The following is a 27979-nucleotide window of genomic DNA, read 5'->3' as shown; positions in this document are numbered from 1 at the left end:
GAAGTCAAAGAGAGATTGCACTCGTATGAACATGTAGAGGCAAACATGACTATCTGATAATACATATATGTTCCTTGGAATTATGTGCATGCCAGTAGAATCTAATAGCTTGCAAACTAATTTGTGGCCATACTAGGATGGGCACACTAAAATCTGGAGTATGATACTACTAAAGCTCTATCTGGGGAAAAGCCTGAAGACTGCATTTTTTTCAACTCCTATATTTGCATCAATTACTTCAAAATATTACAAAAAACTGTAGACCAAAGGAATGAGGAGTTGACATGGAACTTCAGAAATAAATAAACAAATTAGAGCTCTAATTGTTACAATTTATAAGCAAACTCTGATGATGGACCTCTTTCAAAGTTCTGAATTGGCTACAGATCTCTTTGAAGTTTTGATGATTGCTATGGAATTCACTTTGTTATATGAGTAATACCACTACTAATCAGCCTGACTCCATGCCTGATCCGTGTTTACAAATAATTCTGCCCAATGATGGAAGTTGCCCTGTTGTACAAAATCTAACATGAAGTTATTAGCATAGAATTTTTTTTTTTAACTTATCGTCTTAATCCCGAGTAAATCTTGAAATCAAGTAATGTACTAATCATGCTTTGAATAAATTTTGCTGCCCTCAGAGGGTGCAAAAGTCTAGCATTAATTAAGCAGTAAAACCTATGCACTGCAATTCTATAAATAAAACAAGAATAAAAACCGAATAACATAAAGGCTTCCCCCAACAAGATTCATTTATATACGAGGAACTAAAATCAGTATCATAAAGAAACTATACATATTTTTAAATATGGAATAATTATATCTAAAAGGGTATGGAAGCTATTTGCTAAAGACACAACATAGGACATAAAAATTCACAGTGCATGTCTAAGGATCTTCTTGGTTACAGAAACTACTATTAGAAAGGTGGAGATTTTATGTTGATCTCTGTATAATGAAATCTGAAGGTTCATGGTTTTCTTACATAGAAATACAAGAATTTTCTTTGGGTGTTTTTTAAGGTATTTAGGCGCTTGGTGACTTATCTGTTTATTTATTATGTTTCCTGAGCTTAGCTATGAGCTATCAGGTCACATGTAATTCAGTATTTTTAATTTTAAAATGCAAGGATGGCATAGACTAGCAAAGCAATTCTTATTCCACCCGATCATCTAAAAATGATAACTATGATCAAGTTTCTCAATATAATACATCTCTTCTGAACTTGTGATTTTGGACATTCCTACTTGTCTGTGCCTATTGCAGTTGGCTTAATATATATCTCAACGAAATATAGCTATTGGGAACCAGTTTATAACATTAATACTATCTTTGGGATATGATTAGTATATGCTATATGGACATCAATACAACTGAGGCCTATTGTAGATGATGACTTTTGAGGTCTTCGGACCTTATTGTATCTGTATTATAACTCCTCTTGCTTGGCCTTTGCTCTCTCATGCATTTGGCAGGTGAGAATATTATTGTTTTAAATTGACGGCAAAATTTATATTGTTTTCAATGCAGGGAATCAGGTATATTATCTCAGAATGGAATCAGGTATACTATCTCAATACATGTACAGCATTGGATACAATGATACAATTATCACAAATCCTCAATACACTCTGAATGGAATTAGTATACACACGTGGTGTGGGGGCACCTTGAGACATAGGGCCCTCACCACTTGCAATTTTGTTGTGCTATGCTCTAAGAGAGCTTTGTAATTAGAATAAAGGTTTCAGGACCTAGTTGAGTGCTTTGGCAACATTGGTTAGGGGATAGGAATTCATAAATGGCCTTAGAATCAAGGTATTCCTTGTCATGAAGTCGTAAGTGGCCTTAGAATCAAAGTATTCCTTGTCATGAAGTCCTAGGACAGGTCTGTAGCCTAGGAAAGGGTCTCTAGCATTGAAAAGCTAGGAGGCAGCCAACTTGGCAAGAAAAAGATGTCAAAAAGATGTAAACAAAAAGTTGCAAGGCAAAAAAAGGTTGCTACTTTGCAAAAATTGCTGGTCAACTTTGCAAAACCCTTCCAAACATGGTGGAGACCGATAGCAACCTTAATTGTGAGGGGAAAAGACCTAAGAGGCAATATATAAGCCTACTAAACCCTAAAGTAGCCAGAGTGTGGGTGTCAGTGTACGGACTGTATACTGGAGTGTGGTTTTTGAGTGTAAAAAGACAAAACAGTGAGCAATGAAGGCTTTTGAGTGCTAACTTAATTGCTGTATCACCTTAGCATTGTAATTAGGTTTGTTTAGAATAGTTTTGATTCAGTAGATTAGGTGTGCGTTTGTGTTTCTTTTCAAGTTTGTAAATTCCTGCATTCTTGCCAGTTCGCTGTCCTGAACCAGGCAGTTGGCATTGAGAAGCATGTAACTCACTATCCCACCGTAGAAACAGTACGGCCTCTTGGGGATAGTGAGTGTACTTTATGTACTTCCTGCCTGCAGAAGGAAGGGCCCTCAAAAGCCATGGAAGCATTTTTGAGCTCTCGCCCTAGGCGAGCCAGTGCATGTCCAGCTAGGGAAAATTGATATAACAGAGCTTGTAAACAGCAGGGTTGTAAAGATCATCAGCAGAGCAAATATGGAGAATGAAAGGTAGTGAGTTAAGATCCCTTGGGAAGAAGGAGAGATTGTTGGCAATCTTGAAAGACACTAAACCCATCCATACAGCAGAGAAACCTAAGAAAGGTCAAGAAACCCTTAAAACCCTCAGTTTGTACAGAGGTGCTGTACGGTCTTTTGGAGACCCAAAACCTTGACAATCTGAGAGTGTTAGTGAATTGAATGGGGGTCTCTGAAGGAAGTTTGCATTGGCTAGTGGAAGAAATTTGAGTAATTCCCTGATTTCTAGGAACAAGAGGGCTAATTTGGGCTCTTTTCTAGTAGCCCTATTTTGGGGAAAAGTGTGGAATTGGTAAGAAAGGTAAGTGCTTTGAGTTGCCTTGTGCAATGGAAGAAGTGTGTTAAGAGATCTTTCATCATTCATCATCTCCATAACCCTGCAAGTTGTAAGGATTAGCCAAGAAAGACCTAGATCAGTTAGGAATCTAGAGTGTTCTCCATCTAACATGAGAACCTAGCAAGTGGCAAGAAGAGGATTTTGTTCACAATAGAAGAGTGGGGTTTAGGATTGGGGGATCTCTGCATAAGGGAGATCCTATAGATCCATTTGGTGAACTTGGGAGTCACCTTAGGCCTCAGTGGCAGACTAGAAGCATGAACTAGTGATTAGTTCAACCCCTCTCCTATCAACATGTTACATTTCAAAGCGTATAGAACACAATGCAGAATATATATGTATCTGTTTAGATTCCTGAACATACTCATGTTATATTTCACAGCGTATAGAACACAATGTAAAACATATATAAAATACAAACACACAGTCACACATAACGTTAAGATTCTAGGACATTTTCAAATTCTACTAAGCATGGATCCCACTGGCCTGATATTTTATCCATATGCATCAGATTTAGTTTGATGTGGACTTGTATTGGGATATATGTACATATTGTATCTGGTTCTTACATTTATCCAGGTCCATATCAGATATGTTGATCTGTGGATCCAGGCAAGGTTGAAAGAATAGTCCAACCTGGCTCTTGTTTTTTCATCAATTATTTCTATTCACTATACAATTATTTTATATTTACACTCAATTTTTTGTTTGCCTATTGTTCTTCCTATAGGTCAAATACAAGCAATTTTTAGGCTTCAGAAATCACCATCTAATGTCAATACTAATGTTCCAAAATTGGAAGGTGCTCTATGGAAGGAAGTAGGTGTTTTGTCAGCAAAGGCATGATTAACACATTTACTTTTGTATGTATAAGATTCATTTGATCAAACTCCTTTCAAGTTGCTAAGATTCATAATTTGCTGAATGTGTAGGTCACAGTGACATCCATAGAACCATTAAATGCTACAAAGTAATTAAAACATTTACTTTTGTATGTATTAGATTCATTTGATCAAACTCCTTTAAAGTTACTAAGATTCATACTTTGCTGAATATGTAGGTCACAGTGACATCGATGGAGCCATTAAATGCTACAAAGTCAGTAGAGGGAGGTTATATTTGACATTCTTCCAGATCCAGAGAGCACAAATATTTCATCATATGGCCTTTTTAACGAAGAGAAACATTCATAACTTGATTCCAGGGATTTATAATCTTTCTTTGAAACCGGAGGCTTTTGGGGATGCTTTTGTTTTCAACCGTTGCAAATTTCTGGAGGAATTACCCGAATAGAAAGTTTTTCCTTTGCAACGAAACCCAATGCTCCTTAGTTTTACATTACATAGTACAATTGCTCAAGTTGTTCAAAATAATCCAGATCAACTAAAAAACCAGAAATGTTGATGAGGGAAAATGAGGTTGCAGGGATTGCACGATATGCACAAACGGATTTTTGGAAAGGTTTTTCATTAGCCTTTGTCACCAATCTCTGTCTAAAAAGCATAATGGAAGAGTGACTTTTGTCGGCTATTATAGTTAGAAATCCACGGGTAGACATGTATACAAAATGTATAAATATAGACGAGGAGGATAAATGTTTGACAGAATGCCTCCAGGAAACTTAGAAATATGGGATGCCACTATTGCACGATATGGACAGAAGGAGTTTAATTAAAAGATCTGTAAAATTTCAGGCAAATGCAAATCAGAGGTGCAAAGCGAAATCCATGACATTTTTCGTCGTTCTACTTACCTGTATCAAAATGGGGCCTTCGTCATAGGTTCATAGAACTTGACAGTTTCTTGCGCTAAAACCAGTTGTATTCACCTCAAAAAATAAATCATACAGTTCATCAAAACAAGTAATAAGAATCATATTAAAAAAACCATGTACTTATATGCAATCTTCTAAGAGTTAAATGCAAATGAACTTATCTGATTCTGCCTGCAAGTATGGAAAATTCTCTTGCTATTAAAAGAACTATAAAAAAAGTACAGAGTAGAGTCTAACTAGGAGCCTTATGGCAAATGAGATACTCAAGGAAGAAACCCATCTCTACATATTTTAAAGCACATTCAAAGCCAAACCTCCATTCTCTGACTTGAGATGTTCTATGCACACACCGCTTTTTAAACAATGGCTTCCTGTGCTACGGTTGAGGCGTCCAACCATCCGAACAGACCTGAAAGTGCTTTTTTTATCAGAAATGATTGAAACTGGAAATAAAATGGGAAGCGGCAAACCTCAGAACAGCAGAATTCGCAATAAAACCTACCTTGCCATAGCTAGGGCTTCAATCTTAAAGCATATGAAACTTACAGTAAGAGGATCTCAAAAATTTAATTTGGTATCGAAATTTGGTATGCTACCTAGTAACCTACACATTGAGGCCATGAGTTCCGAAATATGATAAGTTCGATCTGATTAGAATCTTTTATTCCAACCATATGATAAGCAAGTGCCGCGTGATTTTCGGAAATTGAGTAATTTTGAGCAGGGCTGCCAAGGCTTCAGCGCCTGTTCTTGGCAGGGGTTTCAAGCAGTCTCTGTCCGACAGATCTGATACAACAGAAGATTTAAGGAAAGTATGGCCGACTCTCTTCTCCCATCAATGACATACAGAGACATCACTACTGAAGAGCTACAAGAGACGAAAAAGTTATATGGTGAAGTGAAAATGTGATAAGATTGTACAGATTGTATTATACTCGGAAATTAACAAGGGACGCTATGCGTCACAGTTCCTGCCATATGGTACAAAAGAGGTTGGAGTCATAGAACAGTAGTAAAACATATCAGAACAACAACAATATAAAGAGGTTGAAAAATATAAAAGCTATACGAAGCCTAAGCCACGGAAACCCATAGCTCCTCAAGAGTCTGCAACAGAAGGGCTTTTTCCACCATCTCTGCCAGCTCATTATAATCATAATGCGAATCCAGCAACGCAACAAGAACAGAGTTAGAGCTTATGATGGAGTCATTTGAAGAAGAATTCTGGTGTACACCGACATGAGTTGTAGGCTTAGTTGCCATTGCAACTACATTGAACAACGCCAGCACATTCTTACACCATGAGTCATCTCAACGAAAGCAATCTGATCCCTTGCAGTTCTATCTGTAGGTGTTCTCAAAACTGAATCAAATCGCACTCTCTTGGGCTGTTAAAAAACATATGTAAAAAAAGAATATATAGACAGTGTATTTAGGCGTCGAATGAAATTCAGGTGAAATTCAATTCAAATCAATTCGATTCAATTCATTCAATTCAATTCAGTTTCCCGGCATCTGGCAGGCCAAAAGACTTACCTTGCACATCAAGGGCACACAATTGTGGGGTTCCTTGATTTGCACAGTGGGTGGCCTTACCTCACTTTCTCACAAGGTGTTATAGTTGGAAAGCATCATATTAGCTCCAACTGTAGGTGTAGGTGCGTGATAATTTAGTTAGCTCAATATCTATACTAGAGATGTTGTCATTTTTAAGTAATCTGTATAAAGACAGTGTACAAATATGACAAAAATCAAATCGACTGTGTATGTCGACACTTCAGATTTCGCCCAATGTTATTAGAGACCAAATAGGCATTCAACCAATAAACATGTATATGTGATAGTTGTCTTTACGCGTAAATGACCTGGATTATCCTGTGCAAGTCAGATCATCACTTTCTGCAAGTTATATACAAATATCAAGTATGGCAGCATCTTTAAACTTGTGTCATTATTGTGTATGTCTGCGTGATAGACAATTACCTCTTTCCATTTCATATAATGAAGCTTATGAATCTGAAACAATCATGCCTTTTGAAACTAATTGATAATGTAGTGAATGGCAAGTTTCTTTTGTGAATGGAGCATCTTATAGTGGTGGTTTCTGCAAAGAGATTCAATTGCTGTTAAATATCACAGAATATCAAATTTATATTGCTAACAGACATTCTTTTCTATTATATTTACAATTTTTTGAGTCTTTGCAGGGATGAGCCCTTAAGCACAATGCTTTTGTGAATCTGTTAATTTACAAGGAAATTGGAGTAAGTATGAGAAATGCCAAGTTTTTTGGAAGCCTAGCAACCAGTTGGCATAAAAACATCAGATGGGGCAAAACATGGGTTAGGTTTTGAGGATGATAGGCTAAGAAAAGGAAGGCTTCAGGAAATGTGCATGGAAGCTGGACAGAGCAAGACAGACCCACTTAAAGACATCAGATGGGGCAAAACATGGGTTAGGTTTTGAGGATGATAGGCTAAGAAAAAGAAGGCTTCAGGAAATGTGCATGGAAGCTGGACAGAGCAAGATAGACCCACTTAAAGACAGAGAAAGCTGGCAATGAAATCTGTGAATGCATAATCAAATAAAAAATTCTTAAAACATATATGCAATTAATTAGAAAAGCTGGGTATGGTGGATAATATGCAAATCAAATCATGGATGAAACTCTATTACAGTATATCTTGATACAGACACAAGACTGTACATATATTATTCTAATATACCAAAAGCAGAGCATAATATTGCTGTTATATTAACTAACTGTAGAGTTAATAATAAAAGTGCATATAATTTATGTGCAATAGAATTTGAGAGCAGATAAATACATCAGCATTGTGCCAATTCTATGACTATCCATGATATCCACTTTCATAATGCAAAATCTGTATTGTTTAAAAAGAACAAGCTTCTATTAGAGAGATGAATTGTTAAGTATGTTAATTTATATAACGTTTGTCAAATCCCATCAGATTTCTCTTTATGCAATAAAATGAAGTATGAAGCGGACAACTCAAACCAATTACTTTTTCAGAATTTATTAAAAAAATTGTAATAGCCTATTCGTAAAATAGGATTCAATTTCAAAGTTTTGTCAACATTTAAAGGCAGCCCACTGCATCAATTAAACAACGATTCACAAACTTTACCTATTTCTGTAGCTGCTCGCATAGAAGCCAGCCTGCATCTTGGGGTCTGTAAGAATTTGCATGGTACTTAAAAGCATAGTGGTTCAAACTTTGTGTTGTACACAAAGATCCATTGTGTGAAGGCTAGTGCAATCTTATAAAACATTTAGCTGGTGTCGTTGCCATAGCTTTAGCTCATGGAAACTTATAGTCTTGAAAACTTGAAGTGACCTTGCCTTCTAGTTTTTGGTCAGATGAACTGACTTTGATAAACTACTATAAAAAAAATGCAAACTCCTCTGCAGATACTTTAGTGAATTAATACATTCATGATCTTGGTTTTGTAGTTCTGTACTGACTGGATGACTACAATGGTACAAAAAAGCAAGAAATGTGCAGAAGAGCTACATTTTGCATTGACATCCACCACTGTTCATATGTTTTGTAAGACTAACAAATGTGTTGTATCAGTGACTTGAGGAAAAGACATCTTGCAAGAGCAGAAATATGACTTTCATAAAAATATCATAAGAAACAATGTCAAAGTTCTTATGCAAAACTAAGGCAAAATTGATCATAATCAAATCTGTGAATGCATAATTAAATAAAGAATTCTTAAAACATATATACAGTCAATTACCAAATCATGGATAAGAGTCTATTAAATTATAACTTCATATAGAGAGAGCATTGTACACATATTGTTGTAATATACCAAAAGCAAAATATACTATTATTGTTATATTGAAGGCTGTAAAATTTTGGAGTCAAAGGAGCAATGAATTGGTTGCTGGCTATGATTTGTGATAATTGCTTTTAAGTACAATGTATATTTGTATGAGACAGTTTCATCATATCGGTTGCAACAACTTTTTTCTCCTTCTAGTGCTCCATAGCTTTCAAATTTGTAATTGCATTTTGGACAAAAAGCATGGAACGGACTTGAATATGGATTCTCCACAGCTAAATTTCCCTTGACCTATTCATAGTGTGCTAGTATTAGTATGCTTTAAAACATGGAAGATAAAATATTCAATTAAATTGATAAAGGATTGGAAACAACTTGCCTGAATTGGAGTTTGTAACAGTTTGTGGAGTGCATTCATTGCTCTTTTGTTATGTATATTGCAGATAAATGTTACTGGAGTTGTCCGTAGAGCTAGTTTTTGATCATTTTTTTTAGCTATGCTCCTAAAGACCAGTGATGGTATTTCATTTCTTTCAAGCTGTTCGTGTATCTGAATGTATTGGGATGTGAAACTTGAATGCATATATAGCTAAATACAAATAGCAAAGTTAGTTGAATGCATATATAGCTAAATACAAATAGCAAAGTTAGTTTTTTAATTTTTGAATTTGTCATAGTGAAATTGTAAAATGTGATAAAAAGCCAAAAATGGATAATTATTTTCATAGATTTATCAATAAAGTTATTTGTATGAGCTTACCAGTGCCTTGCTCATGTCACTGTTTCCATCCTTGATTTCGAGCAGATATTGGGTACCTTTTTTGTATGTTTGTAGAACAATAGCACCAATTTTTCCAATGGAGTAGACAGCTGTGCTTGTGAGTAACTGCTTTATAGTCATACCAGGAATGAATTTGTATTGATGCAATATAGTTGGTATTGTTTCAACCATGCTGGAATCTTTTAGAATTAGTATGCAGTCACTGTCTCCTCGATCAAAATCTGATTTTGGTTCTATGTCAAAGTCTGTTATTTTTAATGCCATGCCTGGAATTATTTTACTTTCATATTTACTGAGAAGGTTGTTGCCACTGACATTTAATGTTATAGTAAGCTCTCCTTTGGAATCTGTAAGCTCAGCACGTAGAACTTCACGTGTTTTGGTTGCTTTGTCCAGGAAAGTTTTGTAAACTACTAGGACATCACCTTTGAAACTTTGGCCTGCTTTTCTTGCATTCAGATCTTCTATTAATATACATGGTTCATTGTCTTCTTTTGACCTGTAATAAGTAAAGGTCAATATTTTTTATTTAGAAACATTTGCAAAGCTGAAAAGATTGAAAAGTTTAGATTCAAAATACCTTTTAGTGAGTTCTTGGTGATCTTGTGGTAGTTCACTTGGTGCTCACTTTGGTGGAGTCATTGCTGTTATAAACATAACATAAACTAGAGTCAAGTTGCATATATTTGAATGAATGTTGCAAGATGATCTGTCCAGTATGCTTCAGTCTTGTAAATGGAGCATGTACTTGTTGGTGAATTTGTCCATACATGATCAATGAGTGGTTTGTTTATGCTATGTGTTTGATTTAGCATGAATTGAATATTGTAATTTTGCATATGTTTCATGAGTGTTGTTGTGATTATGTTTTCTATGGACATGTCTATGTTAAAATCTCCAACAATGTAAAGCTTATTTTTTGATATGTAGTTTGTAGCTATTTCAGTAATAAGCATTTTGATTTCGGCAATAGCTGTATGTGGTCGTATATAAACATTACAAACATTGACTTGAGAATCTGATTCATTAATTTTAATTGTTATAGCTTCGATGTTTTTTGATCTATGTTTTATTGAATTGGTCACGAAAATATTTCCTGAAATAAGTATTGTTACACCATGTATATGATACATTGAATGGTGGTTATATTTTTTAAACAAAATATCAATATTGCGTGGGAGGGAAAATAGTTCTTGCAGGCATATGATATCAGTGGACATTGTATCGTAATCATTTAAAATGTCATTTGCATGAGCATGTAGGTTTCGTGTGTTCAATGTACATAGCAATATGTGTGTATTGTGAGCTATACAAGAAAATTGACTTTCAAGTTTCCATGTTGCATTTGAGTGTAGTCGAGACATTTCATAATGTATTTTTTTGTGAATTTTGTGTTAGGATAAACCACGGACAGAAATAAAAACTACATGCAAATATAACCAATAACAGAAAAGTAATAGAACACACAGAAATGAACACAAGGCACCAAGATTTAACGTGGTTCACCCAATACCTGGGCTACGTCCACCAAACAACAAGTCTGATCTTATTACAATCCAGTGATTACAACCTGATTACAATCTGTAATCCCTTACAGCTCAATACTGCCGCAAGAACCAATTTCGCATCACAACATAATGAAAAATACCCAACCCTAAGCCCTTTTATACAAGTATTAAACCACTTTAGGGTTATAACATGTCGGCCATAATATGTCGGCTACCATGTCGGCCACGGCCCAAATTTTTTTTTTTTGGGGCGATGCCCCGAACCCCACTATTTATGAAGTATGTATAGTACTTTCCTGATCAGTCACCACAATCTAACAATCTCCCACTTGGGGACTGATCAGGCTCCACACTAAACAACAATCTCCCACTTGGAGACTGATCCTATAGCAATACAACTACCACATGGGGCTCCCACTGGATCAAACCACCCTGGACTCTGCTGTTCTTTTATTCATGTTCAGTCTAAAAGACCAACCGAAGCTGAAGAGGAGTTAAGCTTCTCCCTTGTTACAACCTTTGTCAACATATCTGCTGGATTGTCATTGGTATGTATCTTCTCTAGCTTTAACTGTCCATCCTCGAATGAAATGGTACCGCAACTGTATGTGTTTGGTCTTAGAATGCAGAGCTGAATTCTTAGCAAGATGAATGGCACTCTGACTATCTGTAAACAAATAATTATCCTTCTGAGGATGTCCCAATTCTTCCAAGAAGAACTGAAGCCATATCATCTCCTTGGCTGCCTCTGTAGTAGCAACATACTCTACCTCTGTAGTGGATAAAGCATTAATCTTCTGTAACCTAGAAACCCAGCTCACGACTGCCCCACCAACAGTAAAGACATAACCTGTAGTACTCCACCTGGTATCAATATCCCCTGCCAAATCTGAGTCAACATAGCCCTGTAAATCAGTAGTAGAGCCCCCAAAGTGTAAACACTTATTGGATGTCCGTCTCAAATATCTGAGAATCCACTTGACAACATTCCAATGCTCAAATCCTGGATGACTCATTTACCTGCTAACGAATCCCACTGCATGTGCAATATCTGGCGTAGTGATACCATAGCATACATCAAACTTACTATAGCTGAAGCATAGGGTACCTTGGACGTCTTATCCTCCTCTTCCTGTGTCTTGGGACACATCTCTTTAGTCAATTTCAAATGACCAGGTAAAGGTGTGCTGATAGATTTAGCATTCTCCATACAGAAACGTTGCAACACCTTCTCAACATAATCAGCCTGAGATAGCCTCAAGGTTCTGTTCTTCCTATCTCTGCAAAACTTCATACCAAGGATTTGTTTTGCTGCCCCCAAATCTTTCATAGAAAATGCATGTGCTAACTGACGTTTAAGCCCCTTAATATGATCCATGTTAGACCCAGCTATAAGCATATCATCAACATATAGACATAAAATAATGTAGCTATCATCATCCAACCTCTTAAAATAAACATAATAATCTGAATGACACCTGTTATATCCATGCTCATGGATAAAACTATCAAATTTTAGATACCATTGCCGAGGTGCTTGCTTCAAGCCATATAAACTTTTCTTCAATTTGCACACTAAGTTCTCCTTACCTTTGACCTCAAAACCTTGTGGTTGAGCCATATATATTTCTTCATCCAAATCACCATGAAGAAAGGCTGTTTTAGCATCCATCTGCTCTAAATGCAAATCTTCAGTAGCCACAAGACTTAAAACAGTACGAATAGAAGTCATTTTAACAACAGGAGAAAATATCTCATCAAAATCAATTCCCTTTTTCTGTGCAAATCCTTTTACAACTAACCTAGCCTTAAATTTTTTCTTACCTCCTTCCTCTTCTTTCAACCTATAAACCCACTTATTCTGTAAAGCCTTTTTACCCGCAGGCAACTTGCACAAATCCCATGTCTTATTTTTCAGCAAAGAGTCCATTTCATCTTTCATCACAGACTCCCACTGAATCTTAGTATCCACCTGCACAACTTCATCATAACTTTTAGGTTCACCAGCATCAGTAAGTAAAATAGAATACAAAGAGGGAGAAAACCTTTGTGGAGGTCTAATTTGCCTTGTTGACCGTCTAACATTTACTGGTGTGTGTGGTATTTGTTGTTGCAGTTGTTGCACATCATGAGGAATGGCTGGAGCATCAGCTTTTGGAGTATCATCCAACACTACATAATCATCTTCTTTCTTCTCATGTTGCTGCAACAGATCTTTGTACAACACTTTCTCATTGAATATGACATCCCGACTTCTAACAATTTTAAGATTTTCAAAATCCCAAAGCCTATAACCAAATTCATTAATGCCATATCCAACAAAGACACATTTCTTTGATTTAGCTTCTAGCTTGGTTCTATTTTCAGAGTCTATATGAGCAAAAGCTTCACAACCGAAGGTCTTGAGAAAAGAATAACTCACCTTCTTACCAGTCCATGCTTCCTCTAGAATACCACAGCCTAAAGGAGTAGAGGGACCTCTATTAATCAAATATACTGCAGTATTGACAGCCTCCGCCCACATGTGTAAGGGCAACCCAGCATGCAACCTCATGCTCCTTGCGCGCTCCATTATAGTCCTGTTCATGCGTTCAGCCACTCCATTTTCCTGTGGAGTCCTTGGAACAGTTTTTTGTCTACAAATACCATTAGTGGAGCAATAATCTTCAAATTCATGACTGCAATACTCACCACCATTATCAGATCTGAGACATTTTAATTTCTTACCAGTCTCATTTTCAACCAAGCATTTCCATTTCTTAAAAGTTTGAAATACATCAGATTTCTGTCTAAGGAAATAAACCCATACTTTTCTAGTTGCATCATCAATAAATGTAACATAGTAATGAGAGCCACCAAGGGAAGATACCTGAGCTGGTCCCCATACATCTGTATGCACAAGCTCTAATTTCTCCTTTTTGTTTTCCTTCCCTATCTTTACAAAAATCACTCTCTTTTGTTTTCCATACACACAACTTTCACAAAAATCCATATTCACACATTTCAGACCTGGTAAAACTTTCTTTGAATGAAGTACTTTCATACCTTTCTCACTCATATGCCCAAGTCTATTGTGCCACAGCGCTGTATCAGAATCTACAACAACTATTTGTTCTCCCTGCTCAACTGCAGCAATTGTTCCTGAACATTCATTTTTCTCTGAAACAATCAAAGTAGAAGGAACAATATGACCTGTACAAAGATATAAGGTGCCTACTTTCACACCTTTTTCTACTACAAGGGAACCTTTTGAAACCTTCCAATTTTTATCATTAAAAGTAACTACACAACCCTCATCACCGAGTTGCCCTGCTAAAATTAAATTCCTACTTAGTTTTGGAACATGTCTTACCTCATGTAGTAGCCAATGATTCCCATTCTGCAACTTAATCTTAATTTTTCCCTTTCCAACAATTTGACAGGGTTCATTATTCCCCAAATAAACAAGCCCAAAATCCCCTTGGACATAATCAATGAAATAACCTCTATGAGGTGTAGCATGAAATGAAGCACCAGAATCTAAAACCCATGAATCATCAACACTCTCTAAAGATAGAAGCAAAGCATCCTCTTCGAATTTTTTACTTACCACATTTGCCTCCTTGTCTCCATCTGATTTATCTACTTTATTTTTCTTTCGATTCCAACAATCTTTCTTTTTGTGCCCTGGTTTCCCACAGTACCAGCAATCATTTGGTCCTCTCGATTGATACCTCTTCCCCTTTGACTTTCCTCTTGATTTCCCACGATTTCTAGAGTTACTTCCTCTTTCAGTCGTTCTGCCCTTGCTTTGTGCATTTAAAGCACTTCCTAATGTAGATCCACTTGAGGATTTCCTACGAGTTTCCTCACTTAAAATAACACCGATCACATCATCATATTTTAGGGTACTAAATCCAGGAACAAAATTACTCACAGCCATTACCAAGCCATTCCAGCTTTCAGGTAAAGAACACAAAATCAAGAGAGCCCTAATTTATTCATCAAAATTGATACCCACAGAAGATAATTGACTAGTAATAGTATTAAACTCATTTAAATGATCTGCAACGGATCCACCTTCTGCCATTTTCATATTAAATAAACGCTTCATGAGAAATAATTTGTTTGAAGCGAAGGGCTTTTCATACAGTGTCGCTAGGGTTTTCATCAAATCTTCTGTCGTCTTTGCTTTTGTAATATTAAATGCCACCGATGGTGCCAAGCATAACCGAATGCTTCCGAGTGCCTTTCTGTCCAAGAGATCCCATTCAGCCTCTGACATAGTTCCCTGATTCTTGGCTTTGCCTTCCAAAAATACTTCTGAGATAGATAGTCTTCCATTTACATCTTCCATAATTGGAAGTTCTGCCCATTAAACCAGTCAACCCTCAGCTTACCCTCATCTACCATCGCTCCCACTCAACCGTGAGACTCCCACTTAACCGTGAGACTTTCCTGCAGAGGATAACTGAAAGACAACTAGGCTCTGATACCACTTGTTAGGATAAACCACGGACATAAATAAAAACTACATGCAAATATAACCAATAACAGAAAAATAATAGAACACACAGAAATGAACACAAGGCACCAAGATTTAACATGGCTCACCCAATCCCTGGGTTACGTGCACCAAACAGCAAGTCTGATCTTATTACAATCCAATGATTACAACCTGATTACAATCCGTAATCCCTTATAGCTCAATACCACCGCAAGAACCAATTTCGCATCACAACATAATGAAAAATACCCAACCCTAAGCCCTTTTATACAAGTATTAAACCACTTTAGGGTTATAACATGTCAGCCATATGTTGGCCATAATATGTTGGCTACCATGTCAGCCACGACCCAAATTTTTTTTTTTCGGGGCACCCCACTATTTATGAAGTATGTACAATACTTTCCTGATTAGTCACCACAATCTAACATTTTGAAGTTTGCTAGAATCAAAGGTTTCAAAAGATATAATGAATTAATTGTTCTTGTTCTTGAAAGTGCTGTGTATGTTAAACCATGTTGTGTTATGCCACTAGGATCAAATGCAACACCATCCATTGTGAGGCCTTGGGCTCTATGTACTGTTCTAGCACATGCTACTTGTATTGGAAATTTTTTTCTAGTTCGAACTTTTTCGATAGTTGATATTTTTGGAATCGGCCTTGCAATTCGAAGGATGGGAACCCATTCTTTTTGAATGCCTGGAATGTAGTATTGGCATAGTTTGTTTCTTTGTTGTTGGCCAATTTTTGTATCACTGAATTGTATCCAAACTATGTCCATTTCTTGTTGTTTGGTATACGCTTTAAATATTCTGTCTGATCCATTTACAAGACCATCTTGTGTGTTGTAGTTTCCTGCAAAAAATTCAACGAGAATGTTTGGCTTTACAACTATTTGAGCTGGTAGAATCATTGTTTACGGATATAGTCGCATTGCATTGAAATTTTGATCTTCAAAGTCTATTGCATTTAATATAATATAGTTTCCAGGGACCTTGGAAAGCATATTGTTATTGTGTACATTGACATCCTTTCTTTTGTAAAATAGATATGGGAATGTTGGATCAGTAGGTGGGGGTTGAAGACAAATTTGATTGAGATAGTGTATATCATCATATGTATGTTGTCCTAGATGTATGTTATTTAGAATTGAAACAAATTTCTCATCTTTTTGACGCATTGTAGTGCTTAGTGAATAGCATTTTACATTATCAATTCAAAATGTATAAGGCATTAATTCTATTGTTGATGGTTTGTTGTAAAAAATGGGTGAATCAAGTACTGGAAGTGCTTGATAGAAGTCGCCACAGAAAATTGTGTCTAGATTGCCAAAGTATGATGTTGGCAATTGCATTAGATCACGTAGTCATTTGTCAATGTAATGTAAGAAAGTGGAACCTGCTAATGAAATTTCGTCGATGAGGAGTACACGTAATTGATTATAGTGCTTTGATAGTGTATCTAATGTTTCTGTACTTAGTGGAATGAAATTTGATTTATTGAAAGGTATGTGAAAATCTGAATGCAATGTACTTCCACCTATATTGTATGCTGCCTTTCCTGTATATGCTGTTATTAGGCCTTTAGGTTTATCTGGATCATTGTCAATGGAATTGTTGTAAATGAGAATAAGTGCTCAAAAAATGGTTGTTGCTGTAAATATTTTTCTAGTTCCAGCTCCTCCAATTAGAAAAAGATGCAATGGAGTTTTTATGTCTTTGAGTTTTTCCATTACAATATCCTTGATGATTGCTTGTTGTTCTCTATTTAACTTTCTCCTTAAGTTATAGTACTCATTGTTATTCATTATTCGAGGGAGTTGTGTGATTTCGAAATATTTTTGACTTGTACTTTTAAACTGGTTGGGAAGTTTGGTTTTTATATCTTCATGCATGTCATATTGCTCATTAGGTTCTTTAATTATTGGTTGTTGGAAAGTATTGGCTCTGTTTTCTTCGTTATCATTTATTGCATCAATAGCGTTGTCAATATCACCCCACATTGAATTTGTGTTGTATGAAAACTTTGCTCGATTGTTATGAATTATATTTTCGTTATGCATGTAAGCCTTTTCCCATGAGCCGTAATTTTGTTAAAATGTGTCTTCAGTTACAATGAAGGGAACATATAGCAATAATTGTTCCCTGCAATAGTTTTCTAGCTGTAAATGTTTGTTAAAATTAATGAAACAAATGATATTTGGTTTAGCTTTTGGTTCAAGCTTGCTCCCATTTTTCTTATAACTTGATACAAATTCTGCTAAACATAGATTAGCAATAGCCTATGGACGGCATAGGTAATATTCAATTAATGATCTACACATTACATTTTCAGAATTATCTTATTCTTTTTTTAATTGTTCAATTGGTTTTAATATAAATGTACGGTCATTATGTGATCGCGTATCAATAAACGTGCATTTTCTAGAGCTCGAGTGCAGGGGTAGAGCTAAAACCAAATGAGCTGCTTGTTGAGCGGACATTTGTTGTAGGTTTAGCAAAGCATTTCCAAGTTTTCCTATCATCTTGAGTGCATCTATATTGTCTCATTGATGATCATCACATATTTTTTTGAAAGCATTTGTCATAGATTTGTCAACTTTTGCTATGTATGAACTACAATACATTGCGGCTGCATATGCATTGAGAATAAACTGTGCATCTGTATTGGCTTTCCATAAAGGAGGTATCAATTTTGCAAAGCTATTATTCCAAATCTGTGACGGTTTTCTTTGCAAAAAGATTGTTGGTCTATGGATTGTTGACCTTAAAGCAAGAATGTAGTTTTCTTCAGTTATGTCTATTTCATTGAGAAAGTTGTCACATACATTGCAAGGTCAAGTTTGCATTGAATTTTGTTAGCTATTAAGCTTATGCTTTTTTCTTTTTCAAGTAACGGGTCAAGTATTGTCGTTGCTCTCATTGGTGGAAATGGAAAGTTATGTCTACAATGTTTATTTTTTGATCTTTTGCATTGCTTTGTATGATGATGTTTGTGGAGAATAGCAATACCTGGATCAAAATTTTCTATTTGACATGTAAGATATGTGTCAACAAAATTTGTAATACTTTCATTGCTTTGCTTTCCATAGACAGGTGCATCTTTCACCCATATGAGAAAGTGATCATGTTCATTTCCTCGATTTTGGAATTCTGTTACTGAAAAGAAATCAACTACATTTCCAAAAAAAGAGTGGTCTGAAAGTATCATTTTTTTTAGAGCATTTATGCAATGTCTATAGTACCGCACACAAGTTATTGGATCTTTTTTAATTATTTCATTTGTATCAAGTTCTTGTATCATATCTAATATGTTTTTTTTTGTTAATTGATGATTGTTATATAGTTGTTTGAGTGTGTTCATTAGAGCCTTCCAGTTTTGTTCAGCACTAGTAAATGTGAGAAAAAATGTTGGAGGTCCTAGTTGTCGTATCATAGCAAAGACGTCTTTTTTTAGTTGATGTGCATAGTCTGGAGATATACGAATTCTTTTGAAATCGACATAGCCTATATCTAATTTTAGTATTTTTTCTAAATTTGATTTCTATTTAACATCTTTTGCTAATAGCTTTCTTCCTTTAAGTTGTCCTTTGCGAATTCTAATTCATATTGTGGACATAACTTGATGTATGAGTATTTTTATTGTTTTGAAGAAAAGATTTGTTATGTGGTATGAAAAATATCTTTGTGAGTGCAACAATTCCCACTTTGCAATTTTTTGGTATGATAGTTTTTGGTCAATGTCATGGTCACATGGGTCACCAAAAAATAGTGTTGGAAAATTCATTTCTTCTGCATACTTGTCTTTAAATATTCCAATGGGACATTGGTTTTGTGCAGGTGCAATTTCTAGTAATTTGTCTTCCATTTTATGTATGTTAATAGATTCTGTGAATCCATGTACCAAAGTTTCGCAAGCTTCATTTTCATTGTCACTTTCACATTTAGTTTCAATGTCATTTAACTCGTTCTTTTGACTAGTCTCATTATTTGTTTCTAGAGCTTGTTTCCAATCTTTATTAAGTTTAACATGTTCTATTTGGTAAAGTGTTTTTCCTAATAGTTGTTGAAGGGCTTGCATAATAATGTTTGGTCGTACCATTCCCTTTTGAAATGCATTTTTGTATTCTAGTTTTCTTTTCAAAGACACAACAATTTTTGTTGTATTACTAGTTGCTAGGGGCAAAGCTGTCTGTGTAACGTTAGTATCTACAGGTACATTGATTATTGAACCAGTTAAACCAACTTGAGATCTTCTGTGCCCCAGTTCCCAAATTTGTGCAAATGCAATTCGCAATGAAACAAGGCGCTCCTCTAATTGTGTTAGCATTTGCACATATTGCATTGGCTTGTTTATTCGAATGTTATGCGGTGTAGCATATTGAGGAATCTTGTATTTCTTTAATGCATCACTACATTTGTGGCAAACAGAATTTGATAATGTGTTGGAATTTGAGTTGACTAAATTGCAATAAGTCTCCTTTTGTTGAAAGTGGAATTTTTTAATGTGTTTTTTGAACTGTAATGTTTGACAAACGCTGCACATGTGTATTGGTGTGTCATTAATTGTGTTCTTGAATACATCAATTGGGGATAACGTTCTCTTCTTTTTTTTAGAGACTTGTTCTACAGTATTGTTTGAAGACAAGTCTTTTGTTTTATATGCTGCTTTTGTTTGTTGTTTATTTGTTGATAGCTTTCATCTATTGTCATCATAGGTCCCATATTTACATTTCTTGTTAGTTGCTTTTGTGTAGTATTTCTAATTGATTTCTTAAATTGAGAGAAATGGAGTTGTTGTTGATTTTGTGAATTTGGTGGCATTGATTGTATTAGTGGTTCGAAATGGCCACAAAGTGGATTGACATCACGAAAGAGAATTGAGTATGGTTTAGTTGTTAAAAATTCATTGAAATGCAAGTATTTTTTCCCCGTTGTAGATGACCAAACACATATTCCTATATTCAACCATTTTGACAACCATCGTATACAAAATATATCTCCCCAAAGACCTAGTTCATCACTAATTATTTTAGGATTTGCAGTTCTTTGCATTCTTCGCAAATATGTTTGATGGTCTTCAACTCTATGCAACTCGTAAAGTATTTCTGGATGCAATTCATGATTGTAAGAATTAACTGCTTCTGGTTCTTGTTTTTCTAGACTGGTCAAAAAGTATTGAATAGCTCCTTTGTGGAGGTCAGTTGATGTATACTTATTGTCAAGCAAAAGTTCTAGTGAATCAAATAAACAGTCCCCAATATTATATGTAAATGTTGCAACTCTACACAGTCCTTGTTGCCTAAGTGCATTGTCAATGTTGAAGGACATGTCACCGTTTTCTAGAATGAAAATTTCACGTACTGGCGTCAGTCTTTTAAGTAGAATTAGAGGTGATGAAAGTTTTTTGAAATGGAAGAGAAAAATTATAAAAAGGAAAACCTCTAACAAAAAGCAATGTAAGACTAAAAATATATGTTATAATAGTGTTAACGTATAAACAAAACTAAAGGAAGTAAATAAGAATAGTTTTTTCTTACAATAATCTTACCTAAATGTAAAAGCTTTTGCTAGTACAATACTTGGGACAATTCACCTACTTCAGCTAATTGCACCAAAACGTTCAGAGAAAATGAAGTAGCATGTGATAAGCTGTTCAAAGGGAAAAAAGTAGAAGTAAATGTCAGAAAAAAATATTATAGCATCAAATAATTAGTAAAGTAACAATGATAAGGAAAAAATTACAACAAATATATGTTTACATGATGAATTTGAGAAATAGAATTACTCTTAAGAACTTAAAAAGTATCAGTTGAACTATATAATTATAATAGATTATATCTAATATATATCATTTTGAATTGATATATTATTTTCCTCAGCTATAAAGGAAATAGGCAATAATTTGTAAGGGTATTTTCATTCTTAACTTTTCGTTTATTTGATTTAATGACATGTAATTTAATTTCAAAAGACAAGCAGTAAATTCAATTTTTTAAATTTTAGATGAACTAGAACTTAGATGATAAAATTCAAAAGAATAAATAAAAGTGTTGTAAATAACTAGAATGCAACCTAGGATTTTAAAATTAGTAATATTAAAATTTACTTAAGAGAAAAGGGCAATTGAGAAATAGTCCATCTATTATTTTATGGTGATTAATGATATTGGAACAACATGTAGTGAATGGATGATGGATATTGTGTTTAGATAGGAGTTCATCTTAGATGGTAGGTATTATATGATCAAATAGGTTAGGAGTGAACTCATATGAACCCAAATTTTAAAGTTTAGGTTTGAGAGTCCAAATTAAAAGAGAAATTGGCAAAGGTCTATGTCTAAAATTAAATTCATAGTTTTAGGATGAAAATTGAATTAGATCAAATATAGGTGCGGAATTGAGTTTAAAAAGAAAATGAAGAATTTGAAATGTAATAATAAAAAGAAAATGATTACCTCTACAATCCAAATTCGTATAGTAAAAGAAATACTTGAAAGACAAGCTAAAAATAAAATACTATAATAAACTTTAAAGTTAATAATTAATATTAATAATCTATAACTATTAGTTTTATAACAACTTATCTAATAATTACAAGTATAATATTAATAATACTATTATTAATATAAATGTTAATATAACTATTATTTTTAAGATCTATAGAACAAATTCTAAATATTATATTATCCATAAATAATTCTAAAGATTAATCTTTAGAATTTATATTTATCATAAATTAATATATTTATAGATTTGTATTAAAAAATAATAGTTAACATATTATATTATATTATCCATACAATCATATTAATACTTAATATACTTATAATGTAATTAGAAATATTAATTATTAATTATTAATTAGATATTACTATTAATTAACATTATAAGTTAATAGTGATTAAATTTATTATAAATTTAGAATTTAGAATTCATAAATAATAATAAAAAATAAATTAACTTTAAATTATAACAACTTATATAATTATAATTATTTCTTGAATAAATTGAATTTTCCTAAATATTACTAGTCTATAAATTTATTTTCCTAAATATAGATCTCACCTGATATATTAATTTAATAAAGTTTATTTATAAATGAACTTTAAATAAGTCGACTAATTATTTGTAAAGTATAGATTAACAAATATTAAATAATAATAATAATAAGTAAAGTAAATATATTATAGTTAACTTATTAATAATATTATTAACTTATAATTTATCTTAACTATTATTAACTTTGTTATAATTGATTAATATAATTGATTATATTAAGTTAATAAATAATTATTTAATTTATTTTAATTTTATAATTTAGAATTCATAAATAATAAATAAATAATATTTAAACATAAATCAAGATTTATTAGTTAGAAATTTTATTGTATCTGTAAATCTTATAGTTATAATATTATAATAAATAATAATGATTATATGGATAATATTAAATATTATAATATAATATTAAAATTAATTATTAATAAGTTAACAATATTAAAACTATATTATGTATTACTTATTAAGTTATTAATATATTATATAGATTATAATTATTATAATGATAACTATAAGATTATAGGGTTAATACTTGATATAGTTAATTAATAATATTATTAATTAACTAAAACTATTTCAGTTCTTACAATTTGATTGGTCCTTTCGAACAATGTCAACATGATCTACTTAATAGTAAAAATAAGAGAGTGATTAATTGAACCCCACCTTTATTATTTTGAAGAAGAAAAGGACAAAAGTTAAATAGAGGTTTCTTATTTAACTAGGGTTACATTCAGGTTATAGGCTTATCCTCAGCTAATCTACCTACAAAACTACTTATACATGGCAGGAGAAAAATCACGAGACTCTAGATCCCAACTTTACCTTACAAAAGTTAAATAGAATAATGTATTATATGTACTCTCATCTAGTTGTTCAAATCTGTTGATAACATCATTAGCACATCAAAAGGAAGCGTTACAGTAATTATTATAGCTATCATGGTCGACCTTAAGGTCTTAGAGGTTTGATATTTTTCTTTTTGAAGAAATTCGATGACAAAACTAAAATTCAGGAAACTTTAGTTTTCTACATGTTAAATTTATCATGGCATGCTATAACAAATAGAGCTAAATAATATGACAAATAATCTATTATATTTTACAGCAAATAAGTTGTAAAGATGGTTTATTTCTGTTTCAGGGGCATTTGTTTTCTACAATTTTACAACAACATGGGAAATATCAAATGGTCATTCGATCCAACTGCAAAAAGATACTGCGAACTGATGGAAATATAGAGGCTACAAAATGCAACTAAGAGGAGGTTGCATAGAGAAAATAACAGCGACAAAACTTTTGAGATTTATGGCATAGGTTGACTAAAATTGATGTTGAGAGTATTAGCCATTGGTGACTTTTAATATTATACTATAGAAAAACTAAATTAGATTATTTACTTTTTATATCAATAAGTTAAAAATATTTTAAATAGAAATATTAATAGAGAATTTGTAATATACTATAATAGTAATAATTAAATTTAATATTGTTGAAATAAATATAAATTGTAAAATTGAATATTTAAAAAATAGTAAAGCATCTAATTATTTGATGTAGATTAAAACTTATTTCTTATATGAAATTTAATATATTATTAGATGTAAAAAATAAATTATAAACTGAGAAAACATAATTATAATTAATCAAATATCAAATTTCAATAATAATTATTTAAATAAAGCTAATTATTTGACATAATTATAAATATAGTCTTCTAACTGAATTTTAATATTATTTTATGTTAATTAAAAAATAATTATTTTAAATTTAAAAATCAAAACTCGTGTTCACAGATGTTGCAATAGTTTATAGCATACAAATGTCAACACGTATATTTTCATGATCTCCATCGCTGTCACACTTGCATCTGGAGGGGAGATCCATCTTAACACCTCATCTATCTATCACCTAACAAGCTTTTAGTGTGCTGCCACATTTAGCATATGTGTGGACAAGAGTAGTCATCGCTACACACCAAAGCACTTCAACTCCCTTCTGCCTATTTTCGGAATTCTAGCCCCTAAGTTTGTCATTCCATTGAATTGAAAGAAGAAACCCCTCCGTCTATAAGGTATGCATGATACTTGCAAGGCTTCTTTAGCCTTTCCATGTTGAGCACAACCTGCTTGCTACAGTCATTATGTGCTAAGCACACACAAGCCCCTAGAGGACCACCAAAATCATCAAATTCCTTGAGACTGTGTCTGGTTCTGGCATTTTATGGTTGAGCAAAGCATTTGCAAAGAGATCATGAAAGCTTATGATGCTAATGTTTCCTTATTCACCAATTTTTTTAAAGCCTCCATGATTGTGACTCATTAGAACATGTGTGGGCCTTTTGATGACGAGAAAGATCTTGAAAAGTTCTAATTATACAACTGAAAATTGTTCGCTTGCATGTAGGAGTGCAAGGTAGCTTAGGATTCCAAGTTTCAGGGTTATGACAAAAAATCTTCTCTTTACCACCACAATATGATTTGTGTAGGTTTTTTGGGTTTATTTTTTTTTAAAAGTTGCAAACGGATTTGGATAGTAGCAAGTTGCTTTGGCAAATTGCTTCAGATTAATTGATTTGGAAGAGTGTGCGCTTGTGAAGGCGAACAAACTAGAAGCTTCTTAGGCAACAACTATTTGTAATGAGGGGTTGTCAATTTGGAAGAATAAAAAACTATTTTCTCGTGTCTGTATTAGTATTTTGAAAGCTGCTCTCTGAATTTGTGCTCAATATCTGGTTAAAATGTTATGCGGTGAGGAATCCAAAATAATATTGGTTTTTTTACGATAAGTATTTGGAAAACTCTTCATAACAGGATCTTAAGAAAGCAAGCTCTTTTGCAACTTTTTTGAGTTCATATGCTTCTCTAATTTCTCGGTATAATTCCTTATTTCAATAGTTTTTTAGATATTTGTCTAGTTTCTTTCCCGCTTTTGTTCTTGTTATGGTTAGCTATGCAGAGTGATTCATTTATTGATCAGCTGCTAAAATTTTTGTTACAGTCTAAAAGTCCAAAGGCCTTCTTGTTTTCTATTAGGACTCCCAGCCTCTTGCTACTGATGAGATCCTGCATTTTTCAATGATGGTGGGGGGCTATGGTGGTAGTAGAAGTACGTAACTGAAGAAGGAATGAGGGATCGGTTGGACCAAGCTCTCATGTCTGAATGAAGGGCTAGTCCGGTTCCAATGAATGAAGGCGACATGGGATTCATCGCGATAAGGCTCCTCTGTCGATGTCAAGGCCCCGCACAATTTCATGTGAGGACGATAAAATCTGCAGAGGTGAAAAGCTCACAGGCAAAGATAGGAGACTAATTTCACGGCACATCAGTTTGATTAAAGCTCACCTAATAAACATAATAGACATCCAGTCTTGTTGGTATACATTCCACAGCTACCCTTGTTTATAAATCTTAAAAATTGACATGGGAAAATCGTTAACTGGTCTCTGGGTTCAAACAAATGGGCTCAAACCAATATCTCAAACCCCAAAATAAACACAGACGATATTGAATTCAATCAAACACAAAATATTTTCAGATAAACATTCACTGTACAAAGAAAAAATGGAAAAATAACTATTGAATAAGAAAATATTGAATAAGAAATGACCTCTCATGGCAGGAAATCTCACCACTGCCCACAGAAATAGAAAATCCAACACAAATTTCCTTGCTTTCTCTGAGTGCACAAAAATAAACGATCAGAAATGCACAAAATCAGCTAGCCACAAAAACAAGATTTTCGAAACTGTGAAAGATCGAGATAAAGCCTCAAACTGTCGGTGGAAGATAAAGATAAGGGTGAGCATTTATGAGCATTTAATTCAAAGCGGGACAGATATGCAGTGGATATGTTGGGCGCAATTTATTGTCACAAATTTTGCTCGATTTTGGTTTGTAAAAAAACAATTTTCTCCTTGCCTAAATCAAGTACAACCAATCAAATGTCAGATAAACAGTATTAATAAATGTCTGGAAAATGCATACTGAAAATAAACACTACAATAGCTTTAAGAAATGGAAAAATAAATTTATGCCATTGGTCAAATTAAGAAGACTAATAGCACCTCCGTGAATGCGTTAGTAATCCTGAGCAGGAACTAATAATATAATGTATAGAGGAAGGGAGAAGTGAATTAGATAGGTATGAAGAGTGATATGGAAGATATATTGAAAGTGAATTATAGAAAAACATTGTTCCATTACCTTGTATATATTTGTACAAATTTAATCATGTTTCATTATTAGTCCCTGCCTAACTAATGTGTTTTAGTTGTAGTGTCAATTAATTTTTAAAACTAAAACTTATGAGTTTCTAAAGTTAAAAGATGTGCTTTTTTTTGATTAATTTTTAAATAAAAATTCTTATTTTCTGATTGGTCAGTGACAATTTTCTCAGGGGTAATATTAATTTTTTCACTCCAAAAATTAGAAAAACAAATCTGTAGAATGTTCTGGAATACTCTATTGCCATCACCGCTCTCTGAGCCTGGAAAAGCTTAAGCACTGAGAAACTGTCATTGTAATCCCTGCAAATCTATGCGCGCTACGTGAATGTACTTTAGGCTATGCACTGTTCCTAGATCACTGTATGTGATTTTTTTTGCGGCAATAGAGAACTCATATTAGAAAACCAAGGTTGCTTCAAGGCTTGACAGAGGAGGCTTTAGCGGATAACTGGCAGCGATGCAAAACACACCTCACAGTACACTCAAAAGGAACTTCTCACTGCCGCAAACAACTTAATCCCTAGGTCGAATAAGGAATCAAAATGACCTAGCAACAGAAGTGAGCATTTGAATATTTGAAAAAACAAAATCGACCAAATGATTGTAAAGGGAAATATTGAAGCTCAACTATGCAAATAACCTGTAAATTACTCTTCTCCAGCTAAAGAGATTGAAGAATGTGCAAGTCTTGAAAAGAAGGTTGAGGACGAGGAAATATGCATAACCAAAGTAAAAAACAAACAATTTCATCAAACGGCAAAACATCAAAATTGATCCAGACACAATTTTTTTAATGTTGGGCATTGAAAACAGATCCAAATTATCCATTTATGAGTGCAGTTCCCACATGAATATGTTGCTCAAATCCTGCTTTAATTAAGGATTGATTCACTTGCTTGCAGAGCTCCTAGTTGGGCACATGTGGGAATCACACTCACGACACTGGTAGAGTCTACTTACACAGCTTCAAACTACATAACACAAAACATCCTCAATACCTCCAGATTCGCACAGGGCAGTCAATGAAATGGCAGCCATGGCATTCACTGCTGACGACGTCATCCACTAGAGAGAAAATCAACATCGTCGCAAGCATTGACACAAAAATAATGTAAAATATTTGTTGCACCTTCTTGAGCTTTATGATGAATTTCTTTCTCTTAGGTGCGAGTTTCACCAAAATCTTTTTTGGCTGACCGCCAATGGCCTCCAGTTGATGGAAAAATTCATCGTTGAAGGGATCCATGGCCGTTTTGAAATTTCCAAGTCCTTCCAGAATCATCTTCTACCGTTCCTCGTCGGGAGGAGGGTTTGCAGTCTCTATGTGTTGTAAAGCAATGTGC

General features: G+C 33.9%; 1 protein-coding gene across 3 annotated transcripts; it reads right to left on the bottom strand.

The window, feature by feature from the left end:
• Positions 1 to 27970, bottom strand: LOC149549262 (uncharacterized). 3 transcript variants are annotated; one of them, XR_016354071.1, is made up of 4 exons: positions 27635 to 27970; positions 5071 to 5165; positions 4736 to 4810; positions 1 to 527 (listed from the first exon to the last, which is right to left on the bottom strand). XR_016354071.1 is itself a non-coding variant. In XM_089792679.1 (3 exons), exons 1-3 carry the CDS (start codon positions 27916 to 27918, stop codon positions 452 to 454), a joined length of 441 nt encoding a protein of 146 aa, XP_089648805.1. In that variant the 5' UTR covers positions 27919 to 27970; the 3' UTR covers positions 1 to 451. The 3 variants fall into 3 exon arrangements, 1 of the variants encoding a protein (XP_089648805.1); XR_016354070.1 differs by having other exon boundaries at positions 1 to 513; XM_089792679.1 differs by lacking the exon at positions 4736 to 4810 and having other exon boundaries at positions 1 to 513.
• Positions 27971 to 27979: the final 9 nt, after the last annotated feature.

This window comes from Cupressus sempervirens, chromosome 7, assembly GCF_028749045.1.
Source record: "Cupressus sempervirens isolate cs-2001-9-10 chromosome 7, ASM2874904v1, whole genome shotgun sequence".
NCBI classification, from domain to species: Eukaryota; Viridiplantae; Streptophyta; class Pinopsida; order Cupressales; family Cupressaceae; genus Cupressus; species Cupressus sempervirens.
This window is presented reverse-complemented; position numbering and strand designations above follow the sequence as displayed.